The 24083-nt window shown below is 38.0% G+C and overlaps 1 protein-coding gene across 9 annotated transcripts in view; it reads left to right on the top strand.

Moving 5' to 3' along the window:
* Positions 1–23788, top strand: part of FSTL5 (follistatin like 5) — a 561575-nt gene extending 537787 nt beyond the window's left edge. For 6 of the 9 annotated variants that reach the window (XM_073341502.1, XM_073341509.1, XM_073341503.1 and 3 more), the window contains 2 exons: positions 19589–19672; positions 21301–23788. In XM_073341502.1, coding sequence (XP_073197603.1) covers positions 19589–19672; positions 21301–22003 — 787 coding nt within the window. In that variant the 3' untranslated portion in view covers positions 22004–23788. The remainder of the gene's footprint in view (positions 1–19588; positions 19673–21300) is intronic. The other 3 variants (XM_073341507.1, XM_073341506.1, XM_073341508.1) reach the window with 1 other exon arrangement.
* The last annotated feature ends 295 nt before the right edge of the window (positions 23789–24083 follow it).

Raw genomic sequence — 24083 nt, 5'->3', positions numbered from 1 at the left:
CCATTCCTATGTCCCTTCTCCCTGCCCAAAAAGGAGGAAAGAGTGCAATTTGGTTTTACAGGAAGAACGTGAGACAGATAGAAAGTTTCCTTAAGACTTTATCTGCCTCTAGTTTTAAATTGTTCCCTTCCAGGATCTGTACTTTAAAAGCAATACAAAGAATGAACAAAAGAGAAGAGATTTAGCTTGTATAGGTCATTCAGTATTTATGGAAGAAATGAACTGGTCTAAAAGTTCAAGTTAGGTCTGTGGATTCGTCTGACCATTGTTTGCAAATGAAATTGATAGATAAAAGAGAATTAATAGACATTAGTTTGTATGGTACAGTTAGCAATTCATTTCTAAATTCACCTTGTGGTCTTTATTATGTTTATTTAAAAGTCATTGATTTATACAGACAAAGGCTATTTCAACTAGCTAACTCTTACATTGATTACATTTATTAAATTGACCATTATTTCGGGCGTGAAATTTACTTGCTTCCTTTATACAGTGAAAACTGATGATAAAGAAAAAAAATATTTGATTTAATTCACGCACACACCCAAAAAAACCCACCCAAAATCTTTGTTTTGAGTGAGTGGAGTAGAATTTTTGCAAGGGCTGCAGAAGTATAGCTGCTAATTGAGTAAAGATGATAGTAAATACCTAACTCTTTCAGTATAACTATCAAAATTAATGCTTAGTACTCTGTTAGAAACATGTGGGATTCAGATCAGCTGTGTGCTGTGGCACAAAGGTGGTGGTGAAAGGAAATTCTTTGTGACCTATCCTACTTTCACAGCAATTCAGGCACCAGCTAGAATCCGGCCATAAATAAGTTGTGTGCATGAAATCCTGGCCCCAGTGAAGTCAATGGAAATGTTGCCATTGACTTCAATTAGACTAGAATTTCACCCTATATGTTTCTTCTTCCCTAATGCCTGTACAAATATCTTTAAGAGCTGGTGTACAGGAGGGGATAATGGGTACCCAGTCCATTAGAAGTGGCCAAATAAACCATTATTTCAAATAATTGTAGCACCTTCTTTCATCCACTCTTTTTGGGACAGCAGCATGTAGCACTACATGGAAATAAAGCACATGTGTATAATATATTCTAAAACACATTCAAGTATAGCAGAAAACTAACCCACAGATGTGTAGCCTGTTGTCCATGGTATTCAAAGAGCAGCAGGTAACTTTTTTCTTTAATGCCCTCCTAATTAATCATACATATTTCAGATAAATCAAATTATAAAGATTATGGCAAGTGATGGCAAGACGTATTAAGTGATCTTGAAATTTAACAGTTACCCATTTTGTCAGCTTCCAAAGCACGATTTTTAAACTAAATTCAGTATATGTGGTAAGGGACTGTTTTTTTATTTGTTTGTTTGTTTAAATGCTTTATTGTTTGCACAGAATGACCACAAGTTAATTAAACTTACTTTGGTGGCTTTTCCACCGACAAGTTAAATAGCAAATGATAAAGTGGATTGTATTTTTGAAATATCTATCAGACATATATTCCTGTGTCTGAATTAGAAGAACAAAAAATGTAGACTATAACCCAAGGTCCCTCAGATATATGGGAGCTGTTGTTCAATCATTTTTTTTCTAAGAGGGTTTGGATTTCTTCACAGTTATTATACAGGTTTTTCACTGATGCAGCTTCACTAATGTCAGTGGAATTACTCATGATTTACACTTCTGTGAGTTAAAGTCAGACCCAAGTTTTTCCACACTTCAAAATTGCCAACCCCATGGTTTCAAAAATCATGTGTCAGGCTCCTGAAAATCAGGAAATTGGTGTAAATAGAATTAAATTTGCTTTCTGTATTTTTGAGCCTTTAAGGAACACTCACTTCACATTTTCAGGCGTTCCTCTGCAACCACAAATGCTAGAAACTTACTTTTAATTTTTGTCATGAAAGTTGGGATTCTCGTGTAATGGCATGACTCAGACTCCTCCTCCCCCCCCCCCCCCATGCACCAGATACTGTATCATGCGATTTGAAGTAAAATTGCAAAGGTTGGTAATGAGGTTTTTGTTAATCACTTGCAGTTAGTTACATGGCCAAATTCTGTTCTCATTTACATCATTATAGTTACATTGAACTCTTCATGAGCTCTGCACATCTCCATGATGGACCAGAGCTTCCAGGGGACTCGTCAGCATCCATTTGAGTCTCAGGATTCATGGGTTCTCAGGCTGAATCTGTAGTCTTTTCCTTGGGGACAAACCATTCCCAGCCATCCACTGCAACAGAAGAATTATTCAGAAAATCCAAAAATTTGCAACTCATGAAGTTCTTTTTCCCTTCAAGGGTTATTCCAATGTAAGGGAAATGGAGCCCTAAATTTGCTCACATTCTGAAGTATCAGCTAGATGGGCAAGACTGGTTTGCAAAGGAAACCCTCACAAATGCTTTGCATCATCATTATTATTATTGCTTTATTACTTTAGCATGCTGAGGTCAGTTTGGGCTGAGGTCGATAAATGCACATTCAGTAAAAGTAATGAATTTAAAAGTGGGAAAATCCTTCCATTCTTCTCAATTACACACACAGTACTTATCTCTGTTTTCATGTTCATAAGCTCTCACACACCTTTACGTTTGTTTACAGAGCTCAGAACCCAGCACTTCCTTTGGAACAGCCGTGTTCTGAGCAGCACGAACAGTCTGAGGACTAAAGGAACAGTCCTACCATCAATCCTGCGTTTCATCAGAGCTTACCTTTTGACTTGGGGGTAATGAGGGTGTTTCACACGTGTTGGCTGTTTTTATGCAACAGTTTATAAGACTCAGTTTTCCTGTCATTCCTCTGCTCTGCCTTTTTTGGTTGGCCTACTAATCCACTCCCATATTGTGATCCTCAGAGTAACAATATTTGGATTCCCCTAATGAGTAGATTACTAGTGATACTGCAGTATTACAGGCTAGTAAAATATTGTTGTGTTTTATATAAAGAATATTGCAATATTACTCTCTGTGATGCAACAAGTAAAATAAATTGTGGAAGGAAAGGGAAGGGAAGAAGGCCTTCAATAACAGAAACAACACAGAATTATCAGTGTGTGCCACTTAGATGAGTCCTCAGTCAGGTGGACTTCTACCTCCTTAGAATTTTCACACACAAATATTCCAAACCAAAAAAATGAATGATTAATCTTTCCACAGAAACAGAGCACTAAATATTGATGGAAAAGTTCAGTATCATTTTATTATTCATAGAGAACAGCAGGAAAGGAAAATTAAGGAAATGAACTTTAAAGGTCAGAGACTGTAATAGCACCCAAAAGAAAAACAACTTTTTATTCTGATGAGCAATAGCCACTGGCAATATCTACTTAGCCTTTCCTTATCATCAAACAACAATTTTTGAGTTACAGAAATTAAACAAAGGGCCCTTCTCAGCAACTGCCGGAAGTGTACTGTCCTAGGCAAGAATGAAGGGATGTTTGCTGTGCACTTGCTGACAGTTTTTGACATCAGAAACAGTTCAGTCTAAAGTATATGTTATCTATAGATAAATATATGTACATGTAATACATAATAGGATATTTTAATATAAAATGGTTCTAAAGAAGCATAGCCTGTTTACAAATATTTTAGTCAGAGAAGGTTATCCGTGTGTTACTTTAAAATGTCCAGATCAAATAAATGATCTGTGCAACCAGTCAGTCACGCTCACACATCCATCTCTGTGTAGCTATAAACTGGAGAGCAACAAAAGAAATAAATAGCGAATACTCGGGATACTAAATGTCAGACTCCTAGAGGATCAAATATTTAGAGTGAAAAGTGTAATAATTTTGATATTTTATTTATCACAAAAACTAAATGGGCCCCTGAAAGTAACTGAGCTGAACAGCCTAGTAAAGCATGCAAAAACATGCTTCTTTTTGTTTTTTTTAAATGAATATTTCCCTATCTGGGACTATAGTGAATATTACTCCATTTCATGAGAAAAATAGCTAGCAGATAACATTTTGCTTCTTTTGAATTTTGTTTGTGATAATTAGTAGTTTTCTATATGGATTGAAGAGACGCTCTTCATGATGTTAGACCCCAGTCCTTCAAAGGGTTATTTACAGACAGTTATGTAAACCTGGAGTCCCATGGTCTTGGGCACCACTAAATCTTCCACTGCTCTTGGCTGATAGAAAGGATAAATCCTGCTTCTTTAATTGGTCCAGCCCTTTCTTTTTCCCCTATTTTGTTTTCCTTTTGCTATTTTATCTATTTTTATTTTGAGAGAGAAATTTGTCCTTAAGTGCTCATTCTCCTTCCATAGCATCACATTCTTGGGAGTCCTCACTCACTCTATTTACTCTTGATTCCATAAATATGCCTCTTGACTTCCGTAGGTATTTTGTGGGAGCAGGGACTAAGATAGAAACTGAAAATGACTTTATATTTTCCATAGACTACAGCACATTCCATTCAACCAATTTTCCTGCTCATTTCATTAGATAAACATATTTAAAAATAAATATAACATTTAATTTTTTTTAAAAAAAGCAAGAGAGATAATGGTAATTTTTCGCTATTTGAGTGCACTTTTCCTTAATTATTTCTTTCAATACCTGTATGACCTTCCATCTCTGCCAAGATATCCCTGTGTAATTGTGAGCACAGTTTCTCTAAGAAGTAACATTTAGAATAAGACCAGACTAAGGGCACATCTTCACTAGCGTTTGTAACTGTCTGAAACTATTTTCAGAATAACAGGAGAGTTGTGAATAAAGTCATACATCTGAGGTTTCAGACGATATTACTTCACTCTAGGAGTTAACTGTATCAGATGTCATCATGGCAATAGTGTACTATTGGGGATGCAGTGTTACTGGTATCGAACAGCCTAGAGATGTTCACATTCAGCAGCTAGATACAGAGTTTGGTCAAATCTGAATCACCTGAACTCCAGAAATGGGTTTCAGAAATGCAGGGAAACAGCTTTTCCTGCTCCCCAGAGATCAGTTCTCAGAAGGTGCAGTTCTTTTTGCCCTTGCATCTGACCCTTCAGTGATATTTACATTGAGGTCATATGATGCAGCAGTTCAATCAACGTTAATTGGACTAAAACTAAAAGCAGCAGGAACTCAAATGTTACCTTTAAGTGGCCTTGAATTTCTTCCTGAGCTATCCACCCAGCACTAGCGTGTTGTACAGAAGTCAGATATCACACAATTCACACAGCCATCTCCTATACTAAACAGTGGGAAATTATAGTAACCTCAAATATCACTGTGTGAAACAACTGGCAAATGCTGACTTCTTTTTTCAGTGGTGGCCATTCTGTTCCATACATACATATTATGTAAAGATATAATATATAGCAGTATGTGCATGCCACCTTAATGAGAGAGAAGCCCAGTGGCCATTAGAAATTCATGGAAAGTGGATGTCCAATTTCCTTATTATCTTTGACAGTATCAGACTGTGTGTACATACAAAGGCACACTCAAAATGCCTTTTTTAAAAGGAATAACTTAAAATAATTAATCACACCAATCACAATATTTCTTTAAAAACCTCCACATTATTATACACTAACTATGTGATTCAGTGCTTTGCGACTGCTGTGTATTTGGTAGATTTTAAAAAAATCATCTTGAGTTATTTAGGTGTCATCCATAAAATATTAAAGCTACAGTGCCGATAATGTATATACGATTTCCTGGGGAAAAATATTAATGTTTTCTTCAGAGTTTAATCTTCCTTTCTAAACATTTTTCCACATTTGTAAATGGAATATCTGAAAGAAATCTAGTAGAAGCCATATCACTGGCAGCTATCACATTAATACTAGCAAAGTATGTCAAGTCTTTTAGTTTAATAGTAAAAACAATATCTAGCACATTTAGATTTGCAATAAGCACAGTTACCTTTGGAAAACTTGTTAGGGGCCTAGAAATGCAAGGGAGAATCACAAGTTTCTTTCTCTTTTTCTTTTTGTTCTTTTGTTTTTCTCTTTCTTTCTCTCTTTCTTTCTTTCAAATGTCTAGCCCTTTTCCTTGGGAACATAGTTTTGAAAATGTAAAAGTATAAAAATATCTAAATTGATCACTAGTGTTTCAAAAGTAGTTTTTCCCTAAAACACAGAGTTATTTATGGTCCTTCATTACAAATACCCAGGACTAATCTTTGAAGCCTATAGATAGTATTTGCATAGATCCCTGAATTTTTAGAAGGAAACCAAATCAATTTGCAAATATGGTGGGCACTGGGACTGACATCCATCACCATCCTAGCCAGTTACTTGTAGATGAGCTAGCTTCTCTCTTGAGCAGCCACTGTGATTTCTGACCATGGAGGAAAGTAGCTTGAGTGTCTGTCTGAGCTAGCGGACTATGCCCTGGACAGGGGAAAGGGCCACCGATATTTGAAATCTAGTTCTGGTTCTGATTCTCACTGCAGCCTTGGTCATTTTTAGCTAGAATTTTCAAAAGTATTTACGGATTTTTGATGCCTCCATTTTTTTGGATGCCAAATTTGAAACTTTTTGGAGTGTGATTTTCAGGGTTGTTGGGCACCCACAACTCTAAAATCCTCAGGCCTTTGCAATGCATAGTGGTGTGGTCATAGTGAAGAGTCATCAGTTGTATTTGGTTAGAAAATACTGGTTGTATTTGGTTAAGTTGTATTTGGTTAGAAAATAATGCTTTGCTTCACAGGCTTGCTCAAAAATGGTAGGCTGGCTTTGGACACCTACCACAAGGAGAAAGCCAAAAGTTTTGGAAGCTGTTAGTCCAACAGATCTAAGTAGCATGTTAGGGGTTAGTTGACTGCTTAAGAGTAGTGATGACTAATGGTCAGCCCACCCTGTCACCTGGCATGGTCCTTTAAGAGTTAGAAAGTTCCAATTATAGCTACAAGGAGATCTTCGATATTGGAGCAGTAGCAGTCTGCTTCTAAACATTCTAATTTCCTTCTAAAAATTATGGATCTATGCAGAGATAGCTCAGTGGTTTGAGCATTGGCCTGCTAAACCCAGGGTTGTGAGTTCAATCCTTGAGGGGGTCATTTAGGGATCTGGGGCAAAAAAAATAAAAAATAAATTGGGGATTGTGCCTGCTTTGAGCAGGGGGTTGGACTAGATGACCTCCTGAGGTCCCTTCCAACTCTGATAGTCTATGAGTAAGAAGTATTCAGAGGGAAATCCTTTTACAGTTTTTTGTGGGCCTGAGACCAACTATGCAGAGGGGGTAGGGTTAGGTTTCCCTCTCCCGCAGCCAATTGGGGATGAGGTGGGAGAATAAATGCTGCCTCCTCCCTCACAGCAGGGCAGACACCAGGAGATTCCAATAAAGAAAGCCTAGCATTTGGAACAGTCTGAAACCTGATTCAGGAAAAGGAACCATCTGAAGGAGAAGCTGGTGTGTTAAGTTGACTGACCTTAACTTAGCTCCAGAGAGGAGAGGTGAGAGCTCCTACTTAAGAAGGCCTAGAAAATCTGAATAACGGTTCCAGGCAGGAGAGCTGGAGGGAATTCTGTTTTAAGTAGACCTCCTGCTTAAGAAAAGTCTGACAAGGAGAAGGAACTGGGAAGGGTTCCAGAAACAGTGTGTGTTACCTTGTGCAGTGAAGAATGAAGGAGTCAGAGAGGATCAGTGCTCAAGTGCATCTGGGTAAGGTCCTATTCACACTTATAGGAAAAGGGATGCTCTTTGATAAAAAGGTCTGTCTGGACTTGTTTGTAACCTGAGTGAAGGGCAATGAGGCAGGGCTCATGTGTAACACCATGCCTAACCCAAAAGGGGGGATGTGATCTCCATGCCATTTATTGATAAACTGATCCAAGACATACATTGTGGGAAATACAAGACTTTAAAAACATAGCAGTATAATCTGCAGTTCTACCAAATGCCTTTGTACCATTGGTCCTAAGAAGCAGAGTCTTTTTTTTTTTAAATGTTCAGTGTTCGAAAACATCGCCAACAGTGATGAGGCTAAAATATGCTTGAGCTGCAGAATTTGGATCTAGATGGTGAATCCCCCAAACTTCAGGACTTGTTGGGTCCATCTCTAGCAGTGTACTTTGTTCTATGAGAGAAAAGTATAAATTTGAGCATCCATTTCATAAACTGAAGCACAAGACTGAATTTATTTATAAGCAGAGGCAGTATGCTCATCCTTTGAGGGTGGGAGGAAGGAGGGCCTCATGTTACATTCAAGAGGACCCTCTGTTTGACGCAAAAGTAGCTAACATGCAAAAGAAGCATTTGTGCACTAACTCTACCTGTGGCCTTTTGAGAGGAGACTAGAGAAGAAAACTCATGTGACCTCCCTACCCTTGACACCAAAATTCTGTTTCCTTCCTTTAGAAAGTAATAGATCAGAAGTAAAGCTGTTTACTGCCCTCATTACAAGGAAAACGGAGAAACTTATAGAATGTGTCAAGCAGTAACTGAATTAAAAATCCTTGTATAATATATGGAAGATATTTTCATCACTGCAGCTAATCACCAACAAAGCAAATGACAACATATTTTAAGTGTCTTAATTCTAACAAAAATAATAATTTACTATCAGAAAAGAAAGTGCCATCTTGAAAGTTGGGTGAAGCAGACTACACCATAGAGAGGGGTAGTGCCTGAGCTCCAATTCCAGAGTGGTACAGCACAGGGACATGGGGAAAAAGCTGATTTTCCTGCCAATCTTGCACCCACTGGATTCTGGGCTGCTGAGGGGGCCATGACAGACCCCAACAGAGTGCTGCTCTAACTTATAGTGGCTTACCCGAATCCAGCAATGCAGATTTATGGCAGCAGCCCAGAATTTCCCATAGCCCTCAGACCATTTTCTGCCCCTGAAATGGAAATTGCAAGGGAAGGAGGGGAGGGCTGGATAGGGGCACGTGTTGGCCCCATGCAGCTTCTTTACCGTAGACATTCTTCCCTAGCTACTTGTGTCTCTATTGCAGCTTGCATACCCTGCCAGGGTGGCATATAGGGAGCAGAATCAGCCTGAGGGAATGCAGCTTCCGGATGAAAGCATTAAAAATATCATAGTAAGTTTATAATGATTTAAAAAGAGGCTACAAAATTCATTCTTCAGTATGACCATCAACATCTGCTGTCACGTGTGTCCTCTGGCTCTATACCCTCTCTTCAGAGGGGAACTGGACAACATTTATCCTGCTTGCTTCACAGCCATGTATATTGGTTTGGGTAAATAAGACTGTATGATCCCTAAACAGAGATAGAAGTGCTGCAATGAAGCTCACCACTGTGGGGGTTTAGAAGATGGCTCCCCCACTCTTCTCAGTGCTAGAGGACAGGAAGAGAGGTACCCAGACAAGGTTGGGGGAGCGATAACCTATTGGCTATAAGGGGTGTTTTTTTTTTTCTGGGAGCAAGGAGGATTTGGGGTGGGGAAGCTTCCATAGGCTTGGTAGTTCATATAAATTTCAAATAAGCATCTGGAGTTCAGATTCATCTGTCCACAGAGTCACCTAGACTTTAAACTGTGCTAATACCTTCAAAGCATTTTTAAAGTAGGGGTAGAAATATAGATGAATATAACACAGAAAGAAAATAATCAAACTGAGGACTCTCCTTCCATCAATAAAAGAGAATCTTTACTTGTATTGGTCTACTCTACGGCATCAGGGAGGGTGCTCCAGTCCAAATGGCACAGATGTAGAATTTGAATAGGAGTATTGTATAAAGCATACCCAACAGTAGATATTACCATGTACTGAATTCTTTTTCTGCAGTAGCGTTGGAGCAATTGTGAAAATAACTCATGCACTAAAAGACAATGACAAATCTCTTATGTAAATGTTTCAGAGAATGGAAAGGAGGTAGCTACCTAAATCCCATGGTGACATCAGAATATGTATACCACACTCTTACACAATATTTTCTCATACACTGGAAGACTTCTGTTCTATTCCTTTTGAGGTTATACATTACAACCTAATATATTTGTATAATGTATGATTCATTCTTCTCACAGGTCACAACAGTTAAAACAATGGAAAAATATTGAAAAACAATGCAAGAGTAGGTAGAGATAACTAACAAAAGGAGGCAAGTAGAACTTGAAAAACCAATAGAGTCATTGAAATATGGATAGCGTGAGTATCCAGAATTACCATTGTTAGGATTTAAAAATAAATATACTTTGAAATCTGAATTAAACCCCCATGTTTCAGAGCATAAACCAACTCTAAATGAAAAGGCTGGGGAAGAAACTTTCCCTGGGTGTAGGCTATTTCATAACTTCTTACTTCAGGGTTTCTTAGATATCCGGTAGTGGCTACTGTCAGACAGGATGCTGGACCAGACAGACCACAAGTCTAACCTGCCATGGCAATTCCATTGATTCTATAAGAGAAAGTGGAAAATTGATCACACCTAAAGTATGCGGGTACTCACTGGTTGAGACAATAGAGATAAAATGAAAGAACAAGGAGTACTTGTGGCACCTTAGAGACTAACAAATTTATTTGAGCATAAGTTTCCGTGGGCTAAAGCCCACTTCATCAGATGCATGTAGTGGAAAATACATTAGGAAGATATATATAGAGAGAGAACATGGAAAAAATGGGGGTTGCCATACCAGTTCTAACAAGACCAATCGATTAAGGTGGCCTATTATCAGCAGGAGAAAAAAAAATGTAGTAATAATTAGGATGGCCCATTTCAAACAGTTGACAAGAAAGTGTAAGTAACAGTAGGGGGGGAAATTAGCATGGGGAAATAGTTTTTAATTAGTGTAATAACTCATCCACTCCCAGTCTTTATTCAAGCCTAATTTAATGGTGTCCAGTTTGCAGATTAATTCCAGTTCTGCTGTTTCTCGTTGGAGTCTGGTTTTGAACTTTTTTTTGTTGAATAATTGCTACTTTTAGGGCTGTAATTGAGTGTCCAGGAGGTTGAAGTGTTCTCCAACTGGTTTTTGAATGTTATAATTCTTGACATCTGATTTATGTCCATTTATTCTTTTGCATAGAGATTGTCCGGTTTGGCCAATGTACATGGCAGAGGGGCATTGCTGGCACATGATGTCATATATCACATTGGTAGATGTGCAGGTGAATGAGCCTCTAATAGTGTGGCTGATGTGATTAGGCCCTATGATGGTGTCCCTTGAATAGATATTTGGACAGAGTTGGCAACGAGCTTTGTTGCAAGGATAGGTTCCTGGGTTAGTGGTTTTGTTGTGTGGTGTGTGGTAGCTGGTGAGTATTTGTTTCAGGTTGGGGGGCTGTCTGTAAGAAAAGACTGGCCTGTCTCCCAAGATCTGTGAGAATGAGGGATCGTCTTTCCGGATAGGTTGTAGATCCTTGATGATGCGTTGGAGAGGTTTTAGTTGGGGGCTCTAGGTGACAGCTAGTGGCGATCTGTTACTTTCTTTGTTGGGCCTGTCCTGTAGTAGGTGACTTCTGGGTACTCTTCTGGCTCTGTCAATTTGTTTCTTCACTTCAGCAGGTGGGTATTGTAGTTGTAAGAATGCTTGATAGAGATCTTGTAGGTGTTTGTCTCTGTCTGAGTGGTTGGAGCACATGTGGTTGTATAGTAGAGCTTGGCCGTAGACAATGGATCATATGGTGTGGTCTGGATGAAAGCTGGAGGTATGTAGGTAAGTATAGTGGTCAGTAGGTTTCCGGTATATTGTGGTGTTTATGTGACCATCATTTATTAGCACTGTAGTGTCCAGGAAGTGGATCTCTTGTGTGGACTGGTCCAGGCTGAGGTTGATAGTGGGATGGAAATTGTTGAAATCATGGTGGAATTCCTCAAGGGCTTCTTTTCCATTGCTCCAGATGATGAAGATGTCATCAATGTAGTACAAGTAGAGTGTTGTTCTAAGTTAGCCATAAAAATGTTGGTATACTGTGGGGCCATGAAGGTACCCGTAGCAGTGCCGCTGACTTGAAGGTATACACTGTCCCCAAAAGTGAAATAGTTGTGGATGAGGACAAAGTCACAAAGTTCAGCCACCAGGTTTGCCATGACATTATTGGGGATACTGTTCCTGATGGCTTGTAGTCCATCTTTGTGTGGAATGTTGGTGTAGAGGGCTTCTACGTCCATAGTGGCTAGTATGGTGTTTTCAGGAAGATCACCAATGGATTGTAGTTTCCTCAGGAAGTCAGTGGTGTCTCGAAGATAGCTAGGAGTGCTGATAGTGTAGGGCCTGAGGAGAGTGTCTACATAGCCAGACAATCTGCTGTCAGGGTGTCTATGCCCGAGATGATGGGGCATCCTGGATTTCCAGGTTTATGGATCTTGGGTAGCAGATAGAATGCCCCTGATCGGGGATCTAGGTGTGTGTCCGTGCAGATTTGTTCTTATGCTTTTTCAGGAAGTTTCTTGAACAGATGGTGTAGTTTCTTTTGGTAACCCTCAGTGGGATCAGCGGGTAATGGCCTGTAGAATGTGGTGTTAGAGAGCTGCCTAGCAGCCTCTTGTTCATATTCCGACCTATTCATGATGATGACAGCACCTCCTTTATCAGTCTTTTTGATTATGATGTCAGAGTTGTTCCTGAGGCTGTGGATGACATTGTGTTCTGCATGGCTGAGGTTATGGGACAAGTGATGCTGCTTTTCCACAATTTCAGCCCATGCACGTTGGTGGAAGCACTCTATGTAGAAGTCCAGTCTGACCTCAAAGTGGGAGAGGAGGCTGTTATTGGCAGAATGGAGAAACTGGAGAGAGGAATTTTGAGAGGCATGACCATTAAGGGTGTTGAATGAAAAAGAACTAGTTTGCAGTGGCTGTCAATGGATATAGGGAGGTAGTGGAAGTCTTTCATCATGGGGGGAGAGGGAAGGTATGTGAGAAAACATGCTGCAGAGATCTAAGCTGGTAGTTTTTTTCCCATTCTCTGGTTTTGCCTGTATACTGGTTATTGGTTCCATAAATCTAGAGCTCAGAAGAGCTCATCCATTTCTCAACTATGTCCCAGCATTTGAGCTATTCAGAATCTGTTCCAATTCTAGCTTTAGAGCTATAATAAATGTATTCATTTGTACTTCTCTGTGCATTTTTTTCTCCTAACTATGAATGTAACTACTATTTAAGAACTGAAATATTTCACCTCAGCTTTCATATGAAGTTCAGCTAAAAAGCTGTTTCTTTTGTATTTTAGGCTGAACATTACTCAGTCTTTCCTTTACAGGAGGCAAGACACATTAATATAAGCACAGCTAAGTATTAAGGAACACGTAACATAGTAAAAAAAAAAGTCTCATGTCAGATATAGATTTTGAGATAATACAGGGAGTCAGCTGGAACATATTGTTAACTTAGTTGTTAAAGATACTATATGTTTTAATATAGCTACTTTCATTTGAATTAGAAAAATACATAACTATCTGTATTGGTTGTGCTTTACTTCTGGGGGAAGTATGGTCTAATGATTAGAGCGGGGCACTGAGTCAGGACTCCTGGATTGTCTTCCCACCTGCGCTGTGTGATTTCGGAGAGGTCATTTAACTTCTCTTTGCCTCAATTTACCCAAGCTGGTACTATAATAATAGTACTTACCCAGAGCACTTAATGTGGGTATTATGAAGCTTAATTCATTCATGCTTGTAGAGTGCTTCTAGCACCACAACCAGCTAAGAAGTGCTATAGAAGAGCAAGGTATTATTGCTTCAATTTTCTTCTTTTGGTTCCTTAGAGACTAACCAATTTATTGGAGCATAAGCTTTCGTGAGCTACAAAGTGAGCTGTAGCTCACGAAAGTTTATGTTCAAATAAATTGGTTAGTCTCTAAGGTGCCACAAGTCCTCCTTTTCTTTTTGCGAATACAGACTAAAACAGTTGCTACTCTGAAACCCTTCTTTTGGTTGTTAGTCACAAAATACAATTTGGCTAAATTTCTTTACCTCTAGGAAGATTGAGATTTGTATTAGATAGTCAGATGGAATAAATGAAGAAAGAAACAATTGACTACAGCTTTTGAAACTCTGACAAATATTCTACGTGCAGTGATGTGCCTGCAGGTTACAGCTTCTCACCTTCATTAATTGTAAAGTAAATGGTTGAAAAAAATAAGTTTTAGCTACTTAGTCTTACAGACTTGAGTTGTTTGAGCTCCCAGTACATGCTCTGACAAATGCCATATAGGCTGCCTGATAATGAGCATTATTTTATTGCATGGAGGAGACATGAGGGTTGAACTCATAAATATTAATCAGGGATTAATGAACAGTGGGAGGACTCTTTATATCAACTTGTATGAGAGGAAACTTTGCATTAAACACACCACGTCTTACCCATGAATCATTTGGGAAAACTGAAGGCTCTGTGATGTATCACTTGTTCTACTGGAGGCCTAGTCATAAAATAGTCGTGCAGCACTTAAGCCACAGGCATAATTTCTTGGCATGATTATGCGTGGCTATATTTTTTTAAAAAACAAAAATATTTTAAAATTAAGTGCTTTTGAAATTTGTCATGGAGATTGAATTCCTGCATCCACACAGCAGGTGAAACGTAGGGGGTAAAAGTACAGACTTTCCCACACAGCTCAGAAAGAACCTTATATAAAGCTAAGTGGATAGTGACATCTCTGCCGAATCAATCACTAACCAATCTGCTGAGACTGTCAACAATAGGTTCTATTTAAAGCCAGTTTTGTGAAGTGGACATCCTTCGGAATAGGAATCAGCACTGAAATAACAAACCATTCATGTCATATAGGACATTGAGAAAACATGAGATGGCAAAAATGGCCATTTCATAGAATCATAGAATCATAGAAGATTAGGGTTGGAAGAGACCTTAGGGGGTCTTCTAGGCCAACCACCCGCTCAAAGTAGAACCAACCCCAACCTAATCAGTTTGCTATTAATCTAGGCGAAATTCTAACTGGCAGTGTCATAGACACAAAATGGGTGAGTAATATCTTTTACTGGAAATTTTCCATTGGTGAGCAAGACAAGTTTTAGAGCTCTCACAGAGCTCTTCTTCAGGTCTGGGAAATGTACTCAAAGTGTCACAGCTAAATACAAGGTGGAAAAGATTGTTTAGCATAAGTAGTTAAGAAATATTTCAAGGGACTGTTCAAAGTAAAGTGGCTCATTAGTATCCTTCCAGTCATTGGAGGGAAAAGAAGTGTGGTGAGGGTTTTTTTTAGTGGATTATAGATTGTTGTAATAAGCCATAAAACTAGTGTCTCTATTTGCTCTATAGTTTTTAATTTCTAGCAAAGTTAGGAATTTTAGCTCCCAAGCTCATCTTTTGAAAGTTTTGTGCAGGTTTCCTTGGAGGATGAGGACTGATATGTCAGATACAGAGTGATCACTTTGTGAGAATTGCTACAGCTGATATGGTCTTCTTGTCTTTTTTCATTTTCCTGTGTGAGTTCATTCAAGAGTGCAGTAATTGTCTGGTTTCACTCACATAGTTGTTACTGGGGCATTTAGTGTACTTGATGAGGTACACTACATGATGTGATGGCATGTGTAGGACCCATGGATATTGAAAGGTGTATTGTGGGGGGTGCTTATTATTATAGAGGTGTCAGGCACTCGGATACCACAGAATATGCTCTGAGGAGAAAGTCTGGAATATACACCTTAATGCATTCAAAACCACCTTCACCAAACAGGGACACTCCACCAGAGTAGATTGCATCATGGAACGGGCCACCAAATACCCCAAGAGAACCTGCTTGAATACAGAAATAAACCCCCTTCCAACTGCACACCCCAAATTGCCACCTACCGCCCAACACTGAAACCATATAGGGTATCATCAGATAACTACAATCCGTACTCAATGGGACCCCATCCTGAAAGAAATCTTTCCTAAACTCCCTCCTCTGTCCTTCATACAACCCCACAACCTCTCCAACTCATCATCAGAAGCAAGCTCCCCACAGACCAGGACACACCAACTCAAAGCAGCACCAGACTCTGCCAGAACAACCAAAGCAAAACTTGCAGCCATATCTCCACTGCTACAACGATCAATACTGCCTGTGACACACCTTTCAAGATCCGTGGGTCCTACACATGCCTATCACAGCATCTGGTGTACCTCATCCAGTGCACTAAATGCCCCAAAAACAACTATGTGGATGAAATCAGACAATCACTATGCTCTTAAATGGACTCTCACAGGAAAATGATAAAAGACAAGAATACCACATCATCCATGGGTGAACACTTTATATAACCCACTAACAGCCCCCTTGCCCCTTCCCCCTCCCCCACCTCCAATGACTGGAGAGGTATTAATGGGCCATTTCACCTTGAATAGTCATTTGAAATATTTGTTAACTACTTATGCTAAACAATCTCTTCCACTTTGTATTTAGTTGTGACACTCTGTGTTTTCCAGACCCAGGGCACATCTTCACTAGCAACATTAAAGTGCTGTCACGAGGGGCGTAGCTGCCAGCGCTGGGAGTGCAGTGGTGATGCAATGTTTTTTCATACCCCTGAGCAAGAAAGTTGCAGCGCTGTGAAGTGCCAGTGTAGACAAGCCCTCAAGCTTGTTTCTCTCACCAACAAAAGCTATTGGTCCAATAAAAGATACTGCCTCACACACCTTGTCTCTCTAATAGTCAGGGACTGACACAGCTACAACAACACTGCATACAACTGGCAATCTTGAGAGAAAAGCTTCCATATCAATCCCAGTGCTAGTCCCCCAAGCCATTCACTGCTACTTGAGGAGTTTCCACATTGTTATGGCTGATTAACATAAAAACACCTGTCAGCAATGGTGCATTGTATTAGTATTTATTTATTTAGATTTATATCCCTCAAAAGAATGGCCAGCCTTTTGACAATCTTTTAAAATGTAAAATTATAAACACCAACAAACCCCCTCCCCAGTTACTAGATCAGTGCCTTATAAGAAGACATGGTTTTAGGCTGGAGGGAACATTTAGTTTGAACAGTGTATGATCACAACTGGTCATTCGTTCTTTTTATTTTAGAAAAAGTTAATTGAAATGCCCTTGTGTGAAATCAGCAAAGTATGGACATGATAAAAGCTATAGACCAAAAATGTTGTGAGGTTAATTTTAAAACTAAAATCTTTCTTTTTAAAATGGTCAAAACATGGTATGAAAATCCAAGGTCTATATGAATACACGAGCCTCTGCATGCTATCTTATGGTGTGTTTACTTTATAGGCTTAATTTTGAAAGGAACCTAAGTGAGTTAGGTGCCCAGCTCCTTTGAAAATTCCAGCCATAAGTGTTTTAATAGAGTGGGCTGGAATCAGCAACCCAGTGTTTATTCTGGTGCAGTCCTTGGCTGTGGCCTTTGGGAGAGAAAAGTCTATTGGGTAGGGTTTGTAGCAGAAGGCAGCTGCAATCTTCCCTCCACTGAAGGACTTTAGGGGATCAGCACAGCCAACATGAGGGAAGATCTGGCCAAGAATAAGTTGTCAGGCCAAACTGAGGTGTGTTGATTTAATGTGTCCACACAGCAGGTTGGCTGATGGGACTCTTCTGAGATTGAACCATAATCTAATTCTGCTTCCTCCCACCAGACTTTCCAAGTGAGAGAAGTGGCAATACATCCTACCTCCAGCGGCTGGAGGTGTACATTCTTTTTCCTTTTATTTTTATTACAGTAGCACCTAGAGGCCCCAATCGAGATCACCATCTAGTCATGCTGTGTTCACAGAAAGTAAGAGAGAGTCTCTGCCCCAAAAAATATGAAATCTAAGAAGATGACAAAGGATGTCAGAAATAAAGTAGTAGTATCTCTGTTTTAGAGATGGAAATTGAGGCACAGAGAGATTAACTTCTTCAAGGTCGAACAAGCAGTCTGTGGCAGATCCAGGAACTGAAACTGCATATCTGAATCCCAGTCCAGTGCCTTAACTAGCAGACTCTCCTTTCATGCACGCACGCACACACACAGCTGTCCCCCTCACACACATACACCCATCCCCTGCACATTCATATACCCATCCCCATCCCAATTTCAGAGACTCTCTCTAAAAAAGCCAGTTATAAATAGAAAAGAAGCCTTTTAAAATGCTCTTTAAAATCTCTCTCTTCCTCTCACTTTCCCTCCAATTGATTTTTTTTAAACTGGTGATTTTAAGGTTTTGCAACAATTCAGTTAAATTACAACTTTTTAGCTGCTAGATAAGCTGGTTTGCCCGCAGCCTATTTGGTGTTACTTGAGCCCTTGACTCCACAGGAAAATGTCATCAGTCTTTTTAATCTCTCCTCATATGGAAGCTGTTCTGTACCCCAAATAATTTCTGTTGCCCTTCTCTGCACCTTTCCCAATTCTAATATATCTCTTTTGAGACGGGGCAACCAGAGGAGGGCTCATTGTTCCAGCACATTTATTTATTTAAATGTTTTAATTGTAGCCTTTGATAACTTTGGAGAGGAAATTGCACAGGTCACTAACAACAGATTCTTTTCTTCAGTCACTTTTATTATGTATGAGATTGGTAGGTGCACACACAGACATTGAGTTTTAGGTGTTACAGGTAAATATAATTGAAAGAATAGAAAATTATCATAAAGCAAAGTAAAGATAACAAAATGTCCCCTCTCTTGCTCATACTTACAATCTTATGGCGACCATTAGAAATGAAGATGGAAAGATCAATAAGTGGAGCACATTGTAAGTGGAAGTGAGGATCTGGCCTGCTGCCTGCTCTTGTCATTCTATTGAACCCACTTGTGAATATCCACACATTAGCTTTTATACCCTGAACACCCACACATGTCCAGGATGATAACTTGTTAAATTTTAGCCTCTTGCCTGTGTATGGTATCCTGAAAGACCATAATTAAGGTTTCAACTCTTAACATAAGCTATTTGCATCAGTACATTTCCTAATAGTTTTAATACATCAATGTGATCAGCTCCTGTTACAAAGTTTCTAAAATTTCATTATTTCAAAAGTTATATTGGTACTTTTGCAGTTTACACATTTATCACAAGGCACATATTGCTAAATCTTATAATCTATGCTAACTCCTATGCTATTTCTACTAACAAAAATATAACTACTAATAGACATCGCTAGGCTTCAGCTTGATTGCCAAACTTACCTTAACATTAATAATGTTAATATTTATACTGTATGTTTTCTGTTTTCACTTTAGCTATATTGGCTTGACTCATAAAGGTAATTTTGCAAACTATAGATAAATTAAGTTTGCCTCAGAACCTCTTCAGGATCATGGCCACAAGTCAACTTATAAATTGTAGCAAGTTTAGGCCTTAACATACATTGTTATAATTTTAAATTTAATTTTAAACAAGTTTATTTTTAAAAGAAAAATGTATTTAACATCTGATTTTTTTTTTTAAATCGTCAATTGTATTCACTCATCTCAAAAGTCAAGAAATGCCAAAGGTTAAGATTTTCTCCCACAGTGTTAACTCAGCTGTGTTACAAATACATGGTGGTTTCAAATCCTGTTTTCCTTGTTAAATGTATTTTTTTGTTTTTATTAATGCACACCATATAGTAGAAAGGCTGTGTTGTTAAGCTGAGTTAATGTTGTGGGACAAACCATTTTTGATTTTTATTTACTGACTTTTGAATGCTTGACATAGCAATTTTAATGTTACAATTTTTGTGAGGGAAGAGGAAGGAATTTGGTATTAAAGGTGAAGTCAAAGGGGAGTTTTGTTTCAGAATTGAAGACGTTATCTGGCCCAGTCATTGCTTGCCAAATAAAAATCCAGTTGAATGGTTCGTATGGGAAAGATTGAGTAATAGGTAAGTACTGTTAAGTGTGTTAAACCGGTTGATTCATGGAGAGTATGAGTCCATTGTTGCTACCAATTAATGTTCCTTTACGTTTAGCACTGCAGGTGTGGGGATCAATCCCCAAAGATAACTCTCAGTGGAGGCCATTACATAAAGGACATCCGGATTTAGTTATTATTTACTCTTTTCTAGTCACCTTTATTAAATCATTCTACTTCTCTGCATTTGGATGCAGTGTGTTGATATATGCATTGAAGTGGGCCATATAGTTTTAAGATTTCATATTGTTGCTCGACAAGAGCCCTCGTGTTACAAATGGTAATTCAGTATGTAATTGTGCCCAATATTGTTTTAAATGTCTGACAAACGTGTGCATTTGCCAATTCACAATGTGTGTAGCATTAGCCAAATTACATTGCTCTTACCGCAGAAGTACGAATACTGTATTTTACCTTCAGCAACACAATATCATGCATCAAGAGTCTCAGTAGGCTTCATGAGAAGAGTGTGGGAGCGTATTTTAGTCAAGGTCAAAGCTAAAAGAAAAGGCATCCAAAATCAGACTTTCCAAAACACAATATGAGCCTAATCTTGTTCAGTCAATCCATTCCAATTTCCTGTCCCAGCATCACTGTCATCCTTATTTGTTGTTAATCCTATTAACCCATTGGCTCAGATTGTCAGGCTTTCCAGATATATTAGCACTCAGCAGCAAGAAAGCCTGGCTCTCAGGATCCAGGGGTCAGTTAGGGTTTGAAATGTGTGTCGAGATGAAGCACCTATTAAGAAAAAATGCTGCTGATGCTCTTGTCTTGAAGGGAAACGAGTACTGTGCACTTCCTAAGCTTTAGAAAATGTTCAAGGTTTTTGTGTGAGTGCAATGCAATAATTAATGGGACCAGAAATGCTCCTTTGTGGGACAATGTGCAGATAGTTAGAGAACTACTATGGAGTTTATATTAATTTTTTTATCAATATAAAATTTAGGGATTTTAGGGTTTAATTGTACAGCTCATTTTCAATCGACATTCTGTGATTTAAGAAGGGCTGTTTAAAAATTTTATAAGTGAGGTCCTTGTGGTTGAAAGACATAAATCTAAATCCTTATTTGATATTTATTTCAGATGAATTCAATTAGAAGGATTTGGATTATTATCTGAATAGCAATTCAGATGGATTAATCTGATGTTCTCAACAAAATATGAGAACTAAATGAAGCGAATTAAAATATGTGGGATGTACTGCATCTTGATATTCAAGTTTTGTATCCCTTCTGGTTTTGGTAAAAGTTACTTGATTTTATAACTGAACATAGAAAATGCCAATAGATTTAGACACATCCGGAATAATGTTTACCTCTTACCCTTTGTAAAAAAAAAACAAATTATACTCTTCCAATTAACTAGATCAATGGTTTTAAAATATTTTGCTTTACAAATTCTGAATTATAATTGCAAAGAAGCCAAGAAAACATAGATATTTGTAAGCAGCTTACTGTTTGAAACATTTGAAGCTGAGATATGCAGGAACATATTGTTATACATCTTAACTCATCTACTTTGCTTACATAGATTGCACGTTTGTGCATAATTAGACTATGGGCTTTCTTTCTTTGATGTTGTGCTTTTTCCTCTTAGGTTTGGATTTATTCTTCACAAAGATGAGCCTGTGCTCCAGAAAATTGATCTTGAAACTATGTCATACATCAAGACAATTAGTTTAAAGGATTATAATTGCATTCCTCAGTCTCTGGCTTATACACACCTCGGAGGATATTATTTTATCTGCTGCAAGCCTGATACAACTGGGGCTATTCTACCACAGCTTATTGTGGACAGTGTCACTGATTCTGTGATTGGATACAATGGTGATGTGACAGGCACCCCATATATCTCTCCAGATGGGCACTACCTTGTCAGCATTGATGATGTGAAAGGTCTCATGAGGGTCCAGTCCATTACAATCAGAGGAGAAGTACAGGATGCATTTGATATTCACACTAACTTGCACATATCTGATGTTGCTTTTCAGCCATCATTTACTGAAGCCCATCAATACAACATCTATGCTAGTTCCAGCACACAAACTGATGTGCTCTTTGTAGAGCTCTCCTCTGGCAAAGTGAAAATGGTGAAGAGCCTTAAAGAGCCTGTCAAGACAGAAGAATGGCCATGGAGCAGTAAGAACCGGCTAATCAAGGACAGTGGTCTCTTTGGCCAGTACCTTATGACACCTTCCAAGGAATCCCTGTTTATCCTGGATGGAAGACTCAATAAGTTAAATTGTGAAATCACTGAAGTTGAGAGAGGCAACACAGTAATTTGGGTTGGAGAAGCATAAGGAATCATATTAGATAATTACCGAATGAATAGTTCTACAGTACATTGCACTTAACTTCATTCTTTAAATTTACATTGTTTTCCTTTGAAATTTAGACCCTTCTGTATCTGTCATTTGTTTGGTTCAGATACAATTTGATATTAACTCTGACATAGAAAATTGTTAAAACTGATTATTCATCAAAGGGACTTATTACTAATGACCATCTGAGGATACATTGGTTGATTAAAATCAATATTGAAATTTATGCTACACCTTAATAATGAGAGCAATTCTAAAGCTTAATTATGAAATGATGATACAATATTTTAAGGTAGTAAAACAACAAACCTATGCTTCAGGGAATTTCAAATGACTTAATATGATCCATTGCATTTGTAAGTGGCATACTGAAATATACTTAAATTCCAGTTTGGTTTTCTTCCAACAAAAAATAAGAAGTGTTGTGCAACCTTAGACTTCTTAAACTGAAATGTTCTATCCTGTCCACTGTTTAATCTTTTTGTGCCTTGAAGGGAATGTCTCACAAGGAAAAGGAAGAGTAGAAATTATATAATTTATTCCCAGTGTGGCTACAGGATTTTGTGTTATTGAAAAGAAGCATTTAGTATCTCAAGTTTTTAGTCTCCATCAGGTTGTGGAGCACATTAAGGAAAAAAATGGCAAATTATATTTGCAATTTTTTCTGTACTCTGTTTTTTGATCACTGCAGTTTGAGAAGTTTATTTTTATTGTGAGTTTTAGTTGAGATCATTTCAATTGATAGCAGAAGTTTTACCTTTTTGTAACAGATCTAAGTGTCAGGTTATTTTGCTATCACAGGGTTGCATCAACAGGGAGTTTCTACTAAAGAGAAACAAGATGTGTATCTGCTTAGAATAAATCACACTTTCTCATACTGATATGAAGCTTCACTTATACTGGCAAGAAAACTATTTTTTAAAATAATTTTGTGAGACATGCATTTTGAAGAACTTAACATAAAACTCAGAACTGGATTTAAGACAACAACCAGTGGATAGAGTTTTTGCTTGTGCGTTATGTCATGTACAAGTATTTCATAACCTCTTCCATTTGCTTAGTAGATTTGCCACTCCAAATCTCTAATTGGATTATTGCAAAAAAAAGTTCCCTTGTATTTTTTTTTAATTTAACTAACTGTTACTCTAAATTTAAACATAGCTTACACATCTAAATGAGAATAAGGTTCTTAAATTTAGAACAATGTTAGCACATAAAATCAGAAAAAAATAAACATGTGACTAATTGAAGCCAGCAGTAAAACATCTAAGACTTACAGTAATGACATAAATATTTGGGGGTAATTTTTATTTATTTTTATTTTCCTAAGGAATGCTTATGAGCTCTTAAACTGTCCTCTGTTTACTAAAGACAATTAGAAAAAAAAAAAGCTTTTCTAAGTAAAATTTTGCTCCAGTTTAGATTGTGTAAAATCACTTAGAAACCTGAAATTTTCTAGCATTGTAATTGTGTGTGTATGTAGCATCCTGTGCTGTGTGATACAGTAGATCTCTCTTTAGCTTGAGGAAACTTCCTGGCAGGTAGATTTAATTAAAATAAAAAATCTGCTTACATTTCTAGCTACTGAATCTGTTTTCCTTTTTAACAATTTTTCCCATTGTGAATGAGAGCCATGTAAACTGTTACTCAATTATTTACAGTAGTCTGTCTCTTATGCATTTTTCTTCTGTAATTTACACCATGTGGATGTTCTGTATGTAGAAAATGCTTGACAAAAGGAGAATAAACCCTTTCAATTTTAAACATTCTTGACTTCAGTGAATGTTGCAATACAGCCATAAATTATATTTTATTGTAGTAAACCAAGAAACATATAACACTGCTTTTTATTTGAAGGCCAAGGGAGAAGAGGCTCATCTGCCTTTCATCACCTACTGCATATCATGAATGATATATGCAGCATATGTTTTTTGTTTGGAGAAACTTTACCAACTGGGAAGCTTTACATTTGCTTTTACACAGAAAGACTCAGGACTTCTATTTATCTATAAAGCATAGTGTGATTATGTCTCCAACAGTAAAGGATATTTCTGAGAAG

The sequence above is a fragment of the Lepidochelys kempii genome, chromosome 4 (assembly GCF_965140265.1).
Source record: "Lepidochelys kempii isolate rLepKem1 chromosome 4, rLepKem1.hap2, whole genome shotgun sequence".
Lineage (NCBI taxonomy): Eukaryota > Metazoa > Chordata > Testudines > Cheloniidae > Lepidochelys > Lepidochelys kempii.
This window is presented reverse-complemented; position numbering and strand designations above follow the sequence as displayed.